The sequence below is a fragment of the Oncorhynchus masou genome, chromosome 18, assembly GCF_036934945.1.
Source record: "Oncorhynchus masou masou isolate Uvic2021 chromosome 18, UVic_Omas_1.1, whole genome shotgun sequence".
Taxonomy (NCBI): domain Eukaryota; kingdom Metazoa; phylum Chordata; class Actinopteri; order Salmoniformes; family Salmonidae; genus Oncorhynchus; species Oncorhynchus masou.
The window spans coordinates 68,653,190-68,664,633 of NC_088229.1; the positions used below are offsets into that span (position 1 = coordinate 68,653,190).

General features: G+C 44.1%; 1 protein-coding gene across 1 annotated transcript; it reads left to right on the plus strand.

Moving 5' to 3' along the window:
* The first annotated feature begins 6,863 nt into the window (after positions 1-6,863).
* On the plus strand, positions 6,864-10,426 carry LOC135503773 (pepsin A-like). The gene is made up of 9 exons (XM_064921917.1): positions 6,864-6,919; positions 7,891-8,041; positions 8,558-8,675; positions 8,829-8,947; positions 9,048-9,244; positions 9,486-9,602; positions 9,727-9,868; positions 10,087-10,185; positions 10,289-10,426. The coding sequence occupies exons 1-9, from the start codon at positions 6,864-6,866 to the stop codon at positions 10,424-10,426; spliced, it is 1,137 nt and encodes a 378-aa protein (XP_064777989.1).
* The last annotated feature ends 1,018 nt before the right edge of the window (positions 10,427-11,444 follow it).

Genomic DNA, 11,444 nt, shown 5'->3' on the forward strand with positions numbered 1-11,444 from the left:
GATGGAGGAGAAATGTAGACAGAGGAGAGAGGGAGACGGAGGAGAGAGGGAGACGGAGGAGAGATGTAGACAGAGGAGAGAGGAAGACGAGGAGAGAGGGAGACAGATGGGTGACTCTCTCTCACAGTTGTGTAAAGTAAAGAAGTAAAAATACGTGGGGTATCTGTACGACTTTAAGTTTTACTTCACTACATTCCTAAAGAAAATAATGTACTTTTTACTTCATACATTTTCCGTGACACTCAAAAGTACTCGTTACATTATGAATGGCCAGAATGACAGGAAAATGGTCCAAATCAAGCACGTATCAAGAGAACATCCCTGGTCACCCTATTGTCTCTGATCTGGCGGACTCACTAAACACACATGCTTTGTTTGTCTGTGTTGGAGTGTGCCCCTGGTTATCCGTGAATAAAAAAACAAGACAATGGTGCCAACTGTAGAGCCTGTGCAATTTCAACCAGTGTTGATCATTCAGGCCAATATCAAGTGCATTTAAAAAAAATAATTAATAAACAATTGGTTCATGACCAATCCTTCAAAGATGTATGATTTAAAGTCAGAAGTTATTGCACAAAATAAATCAAATAATATATATTCAAGGAGATGGAGAAAAGGAGAGGGAAGGGAGGAGAAGTGCTGAAATTAGGTCCCGCTGCTATGGAGATGTCTCTCACCATTCCTATGATGTCTGGAATGCTAAAGACACACACACACACACACACACACACACACACACACACACACACACACACACACACACACACACACACACACACACACACACACACACACACACACACACACACACACACACACACACACACACACCAAAATCAAATCAAATTTAATTATATAGGCCTTTGTACATGAGCTGATATCTCAAAGTGCTGTACAGAAACCCAACCTAAAACCCCAAACAGCAAGCAATGCAGGTGTAGAAGCATGGTGGCAAGGAAAAACAAAGGCCAAAACCTAGGAAGAAACCTAGAGAGGAACCAGGCTATGAGGGGTGGCTAGTCTTTTTCTGGCTGTGCCGGGTGGAAGGATTCATCATGCCAGGTAGTCCTGAGGCATGGTCCGAGGGCTCAGGTCCTCCGAGAGAAAGAGAGAAAGAGAGAATTAGAGAGAGCATACTTAAATTCACACCGGACACAGGATAAGACAGGAGAAGTACACCAGATATAACAAACTGACCCTAGCCCCCTGACACTTAAACTACTGCAGCATAAATACTGGAGGCTGAGACAGGAGGGGTCAGGAGACACTGTGGCCCCATCCGATGATACCCCCGGATAGGGCCAAACAGTAAGGATATAACCCCACCCACTTTGCCAAAGCACAGCCCCCACACAACAAGAGGGATATCTTCAACCACCAACTTACCATCCTGAGACAAGGCCGAGTATAAACACACACACACACACAAACGCACGCACTCGCACGCGCATGCACACAAAACACACACACACACACACACACACACACACACACACACACACACACACACACACACACACACACACACACACACACACACACACACACACACACACACACACACACACACACACACACACACACACACACACACACACACACACACACACACACACAATTTACAGCCCTGAGTGGGAGTGAAGGGGAGCAGAAGCAAGATCAGTCTGTACGGGGTGACTAAAAACAGCTTACGCCACCCTCAGAGGGAAGGTGAGGGAACGTTCCAACATTGTGGTCTGGACCTGTTTCACCTGGAGACCTACAACACAGGTAAATGCTGTAGCTTCGCATTGCCAGACTTCATTGTCTCATATTCACATGCCTACTGGAACACAAGGAAGTCAGAAGACTGAGGCATTAGGTAGTAGTTTCAAATAGGTAACACGACAATAACTATTTATGTGTGTGTGTCCTGGGTCGTAGTACGTGCAGCATGTGGTGGTGTGGGACCCTCAGTCAGACCTCCTGTTCTACACCCCCAGCCCAGAACGTCTTGCCACAGCCATGCCTTGGCCTCATCCCTGGGTCCTTCCCGTCTGCCTCTAGATAACGAAAGCTCTGATGAAGCTACGCCTCACCCTCCTCACCCCAACCCCCCCTCCCTCAACTCCCTCCCCTCCTCCCCTGCATGTGTGGGTCCATCCCTGTCTGACCTGCCTCCAGACCCCAGCTACAGCCACAGTCACAACCTGCAAGCCAAGGTCCTAACCCTGTCTGACTTGTGTGTGAAAACACCTAAAACAGTTCAGTTGTCTCCCATGGTGTTTCAGAGGAGGACCTGCCGAGGTCTATAGCAGCAGACACAGGAGTGTCCGACAGTCCCTCTACATCAGACAGTAGCTGCTACTCCCCCGGGAACACTTCTGTGTCACACACGTAAGACCTGCCTGACCACTACACTCCAGACCTAAGCTCTAGACATACAGTATCTGGCCCTGACTATATGCTCCCAACATATTTCCTGCAATGAACATATGCTGTACCGTTTATATTTCTGATTTTATTCTTGACATTGATCATCTAACTCTCTTCCTCTCCTCATTCTTGTAAACCCATTACCCCTCTCTCCTGCCCTCCCTCCCTCCATCAATCAATCCCTCCCTCCCTTGCGAGTGCAGCTCCTCCTCCGAGTCTGTCTTTCTCCAACCTCACCCACACCCACTCAGAGACACCTAACTCTCTGAGGCAACAAAGCACAGGAGCTCTGGCCTGGGCGTGGGCACCAGGCCTTCCAGTTGTCCTGGAGCCAGCCAGTTTCCTAGACATCGAGGCAGACACTCAGGGAGCTCTCACTCGGCTGATACAGCTCAGCGGCCCCCCCAGGCTTCTAGTGGAGGTGGAAGTGATCAACATGAAGGCCCTGGAGCGAAGTGTAGGGCAAACCTGGATTTCAGAGGGCCCTGAGACAGACAGAGATTGAGAGAGTGAGAGAGAAATCGAGAGAGAGAGACTGACATAGATTCAAGTGCCAACTACTATGTGTATATAGTGTATGAACCTTTAAGATTCCACTAAGATATGAAGTGTGTACTATACTTTAAGATACAACTTTTCCCACTGTTGTTTACCTATTTTTTTTATGCTTCTGCGTTTGAAATTCTACATATGTATGATGAGATTTTTTTAACTATTTACTAGTGCTTCTGTACTAGAAATTCTGCATACGTACAGTAGCAGTCTGGACACACCTACTTATTCAAGTTTTTATTTTATTTGTACTATTTCTACATTGTAGAATAATTGTGAAGAAATAAAAACTCTGAAATTAGACATATGAAATCATGTAGTAACCAAAGAAGTGTTCAACAAATAGTAGCCACCCTTTGCCTTGATGACAGCTTTGCACCCTCTTGGATTTATCTCAACCAGCTTCACCTGGAATGCTTTTCCAACAGTATTGAAGGAGTTCCCACATATGCTGAGCACTTGTTGGCTGCTTTTCCTTCACTCTGCAGTTAAACTCATCCCAAACCATCTCAAATGGGTTGAGGTCGGGTGATTGTGGGGGCCAGGTCCTCTGATGCAGCACTCCATCACTCTCCTTCTTGGTCAAATAGCCCTTACACAGCCTAGAGGTGTGTTGGATCATTGTTCTGTTGAAAACAAATGGTTGTCCCACTAAGTACAGATGATAGTTTTCTTATTGGTGTCCTTTAGTAGTGGTTTCTTTGCAGCAATTCGACCACGAAGGCCTGATTCATGCAGTCTCCTCTGAAGAGTTGATGTTGAGAAGTGTTTGTGACTTGAACACTTTGAAGCATTTATTTGGGCTGTAACCTGAGGTGCAGTTAACTCTAATGAACATATCCTCTGCAGCAGAGGAAACTCTGGGTCTTCCATTCCTGTGCCGGTCCTCATGATAGCCAGTTTCATCATAGCGCTTGATGGTTTTGTGATTGCACTTGAAGAAACTTCAAACGTTCTTGACATTTTCCAGATTGACTGACCTTCATGTCTTTCAGTAATGATGGACCGTCATTTCTCTTTGCTTATTTGAGCTGTTCTTGCCATAATATGGACTTGGTCTTTTACCAAGTAGGGCTATCTTCTGTATACCACCCCTACCTTGTCACACTACAACTGATTGGCTGAAACGCACTAAGAAGGAAAGAAATTCCACAAATTAACTTTTTACAAGGCACACGTGTTATTTGAAATGCATTCCAGGTGACCTCATGAAGCTGGTTGAGAGAATGCCAAGACTTGTCATCAAAATATATATTGATTTGGCAAGTCGGTTAGGACATCTACTTTGTGCATGACACAAGTAATTTTTCCAAAAAATTGTTTACAGACAGATTATTTCACTTATAATTCACTGTATCACAATTCCAGTGTGTCAGAAATTTACAGGGACTAAGTTGACTGTTCCTTTAAACAGCTTGGAAAATTCCATAAAAGGATGTCATGGCTTTAGAAGTTTCTGATAGGCTAATTGACATAATTTGAGTCAATTGGAGGTGTACCTGTGGATGTATTTCAAGGCCTACCTTCACACTCAGTGCCTCTTTGCTTGATATCATGGGAAAATCAAAAGAAATCAGCCAAGACCTCAGAAAAGAAATGTAGACCTCCACAAGTCTGGTTCATCCTTGGGAGCAATTTCCAAATGACTGAAGGTACCACGTTCATCTGTACAAACAATAGTACGCAAGTATAAACACCATGGGACCACACAGCCGTCATACCGCTCAGGAAGGAGTCACGTTCTACCTCCTAGAGAGGAACGTACTTTGGTGCGAAAAGTTCAAGTCAATCCCAGAACAACAGCAAAGGACCTTGTGAAGATACTGGAGGAAACAGGTACAAAAGTATCTATATCCACAGTAAAACGAGTCCTATATCGACATAACCTGAAAGGCAGCTCAGCAAGGAAGGAGCCACTGCTCCGAAACAGCCATAAAAAAGCCAGACTACAGTTGGCAACTGCACATGGGGACGAAGATTGAAGTTTTTGGAGAAATGTCGTCTGGTCTTATGAAACAAAAATATAACTGTTTGGCCATAATGACCATTGTTGTGTTTGGAGGAAAAAGGGGGAGGCTTGCAAGCCAAATAATACCATCCCAACCGTGAATCACGGGGGTGGCAGCATCATGTTGTGGGGGTGCTTTGCTGCAGGAGGGACTGGTGCACTTCACAAAATAGATGACATCATGGAGAAAAATAATTATGTGATATGTTGAAGCAACATCTCAAGACATCAGTCAGGAAGTTAAAGCCTGGTCACAAATGGGTCTTACAAATGGACAATGACCCCAAGCATTCTTCCAAAGTTGTGGCAAAAAGGACAACAAAGTCAAGGTATTAGAATGGCCTTCACAAAGCCCTGACCTCAATCCTATGGGAAATATGTGGGTAGAACTGAAAAAGCTTTTGCAAGCACGGAGGCCAACAAACCTGACTCAGTTACTCTGTCAGGAGGAATGGGCCAAAATTCACCCAATTTATTGTGGGAAGCTTGTGGAAGGCTACCTGAAACATTTAACCCAAGTTAAACAATTTAACCTCTAGTGACTCCCCATCCCGGGTCCGGGAGTGTAATCATCGTCTGACACTAATTAGCATTACGCAACGAACATAAATATTCCTAGAAAATATTCCTATTCATGAAAATCACAAGTTAAATATATTGAGACACAGCTTAGCCTTTTGTTAATCACCCTGTCATCTCAGATTTTCTAAATGTGGAAGGCTACCTGAAACGTTTGACCCAAGTTAAACAATTTAAAGGCGATGCTACCAAATACACTCAATTAGTATGTAAACTTCTGACCCACTGGGAATGTGATGAAAGAAATAAAAGCTGAAATAAATAATTATCTCTAATATTATTCTGACATTTCACATTCTTAGAATAAAGTGGTGATCCTAACTGACCTAAAACAGGGAATTTTTACTAGGATGAAATGTCAGGAATTGTGAAAAACTGAGTTTAAATGTATTTGTATGTAAACTTCTGACTTCACCTGTACGTATTCTGGGGGTTGGGGTTGTTTACATTTTACTTATTGTGTATCTATTGTATAATAAAATATTTAAATAGGATTATTTTTTTTTATCTCAAAGGACATATATTTTTCTTGATGATCAATGAAGACATATGGCCACTTGGCCCAGAAGTAACGTTGTGTTTTGTGTTGAATGTCCATTATGTTTTCTATTTGAAACATATAGTGACATTCATCTTTAAATAATCACCAAGATATTTGTTAACATTGTGAATGTTCTGGTGAATGTGCCATGTTAGTTAATGACATAATCCCTGGCTGATAGGTATCGTGTCCTAACAGAGATACAGTAGCCTTAATAAGGATGCCTAATCCTAAAGTAAACCGTGTGAGGGAAAAGTGTGCTGATAGGAGGGTATTTGCAAGTGGGGACCTTTACTTTATATCACTGAGTCTACACAAGTCATCTCATATCCTAGAGAGAAGTCTGGCAGGTTAGCCATTACATGATTAGAACTGGCACATTTCAACAGTATACACACATTACTGTAATGTAGCCGTTGGAACCAACATACTGTACAGGTTATCGTCAGATTGACATTGTCTCGAGGTCGTCCATTATTTCACCATTACGTATCATGGCAGGTGGATACTCTCTTATCGTGGCGATAAAGAACGCAGAGTTAGAACCGTGGACCGTCTGTATATAAGACAACACACACACGTCTCAGATCACTCATCCACAGGCATCTACAGGTGAGTCTGGTTCCTCTCAAGGTCTCTACCTCGCTTGATTTACGCTGAGCAATAGAATTGGGATACATTGCGTTTGATGGGTTGATTTACGAATTGCTTCTTTGCACAGGTGAACGAGTTCTACAGGTGACTGCTGAGGAGACCAGACATCACATCATGAAGTGGGCTATCGTTCTGTGTGCCGTGGTGGCACTCTCTGAATGCATCATCCAGTACGTTAATCATGTTATACCCCTGTTATACTCCTGCTATTCTCCTGCTATACTCCTGCTATACTCCTGCTGTTCTCCTGCTGTTCTCCTGCTGTTCTCCTGCTATACTCCTGCTGTTCTCCTGCTATTCTCCTGCTATACTCCTGCTATACTCCTGCTGTTCTCCTGCTATTCTCCTGCTATTCTCCTGCTATTCTCCTGCTATACTCCTGCTATTCTCCTGCTGTACTCCTGCTATTCTCCTGCTGTACTCCTGCTGTACTCCTGCTGTACTCCTGCTGTACTCCTGCTGTACTCCTGCTGTACTCCTGCTGTACTCCTGCTTGTACTCCTGCTGTACTCCTGCTATTCTCCTGCTATACTCCTGCTATACTCCTGCTATACTCCTGCTGTACTCCTGCTGTACTCCTGCTTGTACTCCTGCTGTACTCCTGCTATTCTCCTGCTATACTCCTGCTATACTCCTGCTATACTCCTGCTATACTCCTGCTGTACTCCTGCTGTACTCCTGCTGTACTCCTGCTTGTACTCCTGCTGTACTCCTGCTATTCTCCTGCTATACTCCTGCTATACTCCTGCTATACTCCTGCTGTACTCCTGCTGTACTCCTGCTTGTACTCCTGCTGTACTCCTGCTATTCTCCTGCTATACTCCTGCTATACTCCTGCTATTCTCCTGCTATACTCCTGCTATACTCCTGCTGTTCTCCTGCTGTTCTCCTGCTGTTCTCCTGCTTTTCTCCTGCTATTCTCCTGCTATTCTCCTATATTTACATTACGCAACAGATCAGAAGGCAGTGAAAAGTGTAATACCCCGAAATGAGTGAATGATTTGAATAGTCACACACAGTTGTTTAGCCTATGCTGCCATAACGTTTATTACAATGGTTTGACCAGAAGGTCTTAGACCTTTGACCAGAAACCTGCTGGACCTGAGCTGCTTGCCCAACCAGACTTTGTCCTCCTCCACAGGGTGCCGCTGATCAAGGGGAAGAGTGCCAGGGAGAGCCTGGAGGAGCAGGGTCTGTGGAATGAGTACAGAGGGAAGTTCCCTTTCAACCCCACCAGGTTTGACGACCAGAGCCTATATGTCTCCAGCGAGCAGATGACCAACGACGCTGATGTAAGCATGAGAATGGATAGCACTTAACACGTTCCACTATGTAAGGCAGCAGAGAAGGCTGAAGCACGTCTTTTGGCCTCTTCCTACTAAATGAATTTTTGATCCACCAGGAAAACTTTAGTTTGAAATGACCTACTGATGACCTATAGGTATTCTGGTGTAATTCAGCTAATTCTTATAATATCATAGGGTTGGGGGAGGTATTTTTTAATACAAATGATTATTTCATTATTTGATCTTCTCCAGTTGGCATACTTTGTAGGGGGAGGTATTTTTTAATACAAATATTTAGTTCATTATTTGATCTTCTCCAGTTGGCGTACTTTGTAGGGGGAGGTATTTTTCAATACAAATATTTAGTTCATTATTTGATCTTTTCTAGTTGGCGTACTTTGTAGGGGGAGGTATTTATTATACAAATATTTAGTTCATTATTTGATCTTCTCCAGTTGGCGTACTTTGTAGGGGGAGGTATTTATTATACAAATACTTAGTTCATTTTTTGATCTTCTCTAGTTGGCGTACTTTGGAGTGATCTCCATTGGAACTCCACCTCAGTCCTTCACTGTCATCTTTGACACTGGATCATCCAACCTGTGGATTCCCTCCGTCTACTGCAGCAGCGCAGCTTGCGGTTTGTAACACACACACGCAAACACACACACACACACAAACACAAACACACACACACCCAAACACACACACACACACACACACACACACACAAACACACACACACACACACACACAAACACTGCCAGGCTAATCTTGTCTCCCCTCCTTCCAGCCAACCACAACAGGTTCAACCCTGGTTTGTCCTCTACCTTCAAGAATGCTGGGAAGAGCCTGTCCATCCAATACGGTACTGGCAGTATGACTGGCTTCGAGGGCTTCGACACCGTTGTGGTAAGGAACAGAATTCATCACAACAACATGAGGACTGGAAACATTGTGTAGCTTTCAGTACTATCTCAAATATTATCCTCCTCTTCTTGGTCCTCTGTAGGTGGGTGGGATCCCTGTGAAGAACCAGATCTTTGGGCTGAGTCAATCGGAGGCTCCCTTCATGGCTCATATGAAGGCTGATGGTATCCTGGGTCTGGCTTACCCCCGCCTGGCTGCCTCTCAGGCCACACCAGTCTTTGACAACATGATGACCCAGCATCTCGTCAACCAGGACATGTTCTCTGTCTACCTGACTCGGTGAGTGGTCAGAGTGGAGGTGAACCAGGGCTATTTCTGAAATGGAACCCTATTGCCTGTATAGTGCGCTACTGTTGACCAGAGCTACATGGCTCCTGCAAACCATCATGGCTTGGCAGACATGGAAATATGAACTGACACAACTTCTCTCTGTCTCTCTCTCTCTCTCTCTCTCTCTCTCTCTCCCCCTCACACTCCCCCCTCTCTCTCACTCTCGCTCTCTGTTGTCATCCATCTCCAGTAACTCTGCGGAAGGTAGCATGGTGACCTTCGGAGGCATTGACACCAACCACTACTCCGGCCAGATCGCATGGATCCCCCTGTCCTCTCAGATGTACTGGCAGATCACCGTCGACAGGTACTGTTGCAGTTACAGTACGTTTTCTAGGGTTATAAATGGTTATTAATGGGTTATATAATCCTATGTAACTGGTAGATGAAGTGGTTGAGTACAGTTCTCAAGCAGCCATTGTCCATTGCAGTGTGACTGTGAACGGCCAGATTGTGGCCTGTAATGGCGGCTGCCAGGCTATCGTGGACACCGGCACCTCTAATATTGTGGGACCTCAGGCCGACATCTCCAGCATGGCCCGTGCTGTGGGAGCCCACTCCGCCAACGGAGACGTAAGTCATGTAATATTGTTTTGGTGATGTGTCACAAAGAACCAGGCATAACGTTGTGTTGATGATGTGTTCCCATCACCACTACTGACATAACTCAACAAGAACCAGAAAAGAACTCACACAGTCTACCTCACAAAGCAAACGCTGTTTAATTCATTGTCTCTCTCTCCTCTCACACCTCTCTCTCCTCCCTCTATTTGTCTCTCTCTCTTTTTCAGAATGTGGTTAACTGTAACAACATCAACAACATGCCATCGATGGTCTTCCACATCCACGGACAGGCCTTCACTCTCCCAGCCTCCACCTATGTCCGCCAGGTGTGTGTGTGTGTTTGTGTGTGTCTGTGGTAGATCTTAGGGAGCCTTGAAGTGATCGTAACATTGTTTTGACAAGTTCTCTCTCTCTCTGCCACCGGTACAGTCCACCTACTATGGCTGCCGTACCGGTCTCCAGTCTAGTAGCTCCGACCTGTGGATTCTGGGTGACATCTTCATCCGACAGTACTATTCCATCTTCAGCAGAGCCCAGAACATGGTGGGTCTGGCCCTGGCTAGATAATCCAACACAGATCAACAATGGATCCCATAACGCCATATGAACAACCAAATGAGGGTGTCTCTCCAGTGCAATCGTATCTATTCTTAAGCTAATTTGAGTAGGTTGTGATAGGAAGAGATACTGCTCAATGTCTAGAATTGTTATTAGTTCATTCAAAATAATAAAAATTGAGGTTTTGGCATGATAAAGTGGTCTGATGGTCTTTTTTGGTTAATTTGTGCTATGATTATGAATAAAGCACACACTGCATAATCAATCTGGAAATATAAAAACTGTCTTTGCATCTATACACTTCCTTTCCTGTTGTGCCACCATGTGGCCAATCATGTGCCTACTCTATGGCCCCATACTCTGTGCCAAAACTGGCAGAGTTGGTTGGAGATTTGGACTTGCTGTGTCAAGCACAAGTAGGCAACCACTTCACTGAGCCAGCCAGTCCTTTGACAATGACAAGGCACATTGGATTATGGATGTTAATATTCTCAAGGACACGGTCGTCATATATATATTTTTTTTAAATGCCTCTTTGCCCAGCTCTCTGCTAAGTACCACTCTCCTGAGAGTGGTAATGATTTCAATATACACTAGATCAGTGGTTCCCCAACTCTTTATAGTCCCGTACCCCTTCAAACATTCAACCTCCAGCTGAGTACCTCCTCCAGCACCAGGGTCAGAACACTCTCAATGTTTAAAAAATTAAATACTTTTTTAGGTGGTGGATCCGCTTAATATTGAGGAAAGAATATAGGCTCCATCAATGTAATTGTCTGCATCATTTCCAATCCCCCAAATATTTTGGGAAAATATAAATATCCATACACGCATGCATACATATACACATGTATAAATACAGATACCTATATAGACATACATATACACATGTATAAATACAGATACCTATATAGACATACATATACACATGTATAAATACACATACCTATAGAGACATACATATACACATGTATAAATACACATACCTATAGAGACATACATATACACATGTATAAATACACATACC

Bases quoted from the DNA above. Each gene is read 5' to 3' on its own strand.
- LOC135503773 (XM_064921917.1), top strand. From the start codon at position 6,864: ATGAAGTGGGCTATCGTTCTGTGTGCCGTGGTGGCACTCTCTGAATGC. The intron at 8,676-8,828 runs GTTTGTAACACA...CCCTCCTTCCAG, and splicing joins CTGCAGCAGCGCAGCTTGCG to CCAACCACAACAGGTTCAAC. The intron at 9,869-10,086 runs GTAAGTCATGTA...TCTCTTTTTCAG, and splicing joins CCCACTCCGCCAACGGAGAC to AATGTGGTTAACTGTAACAA.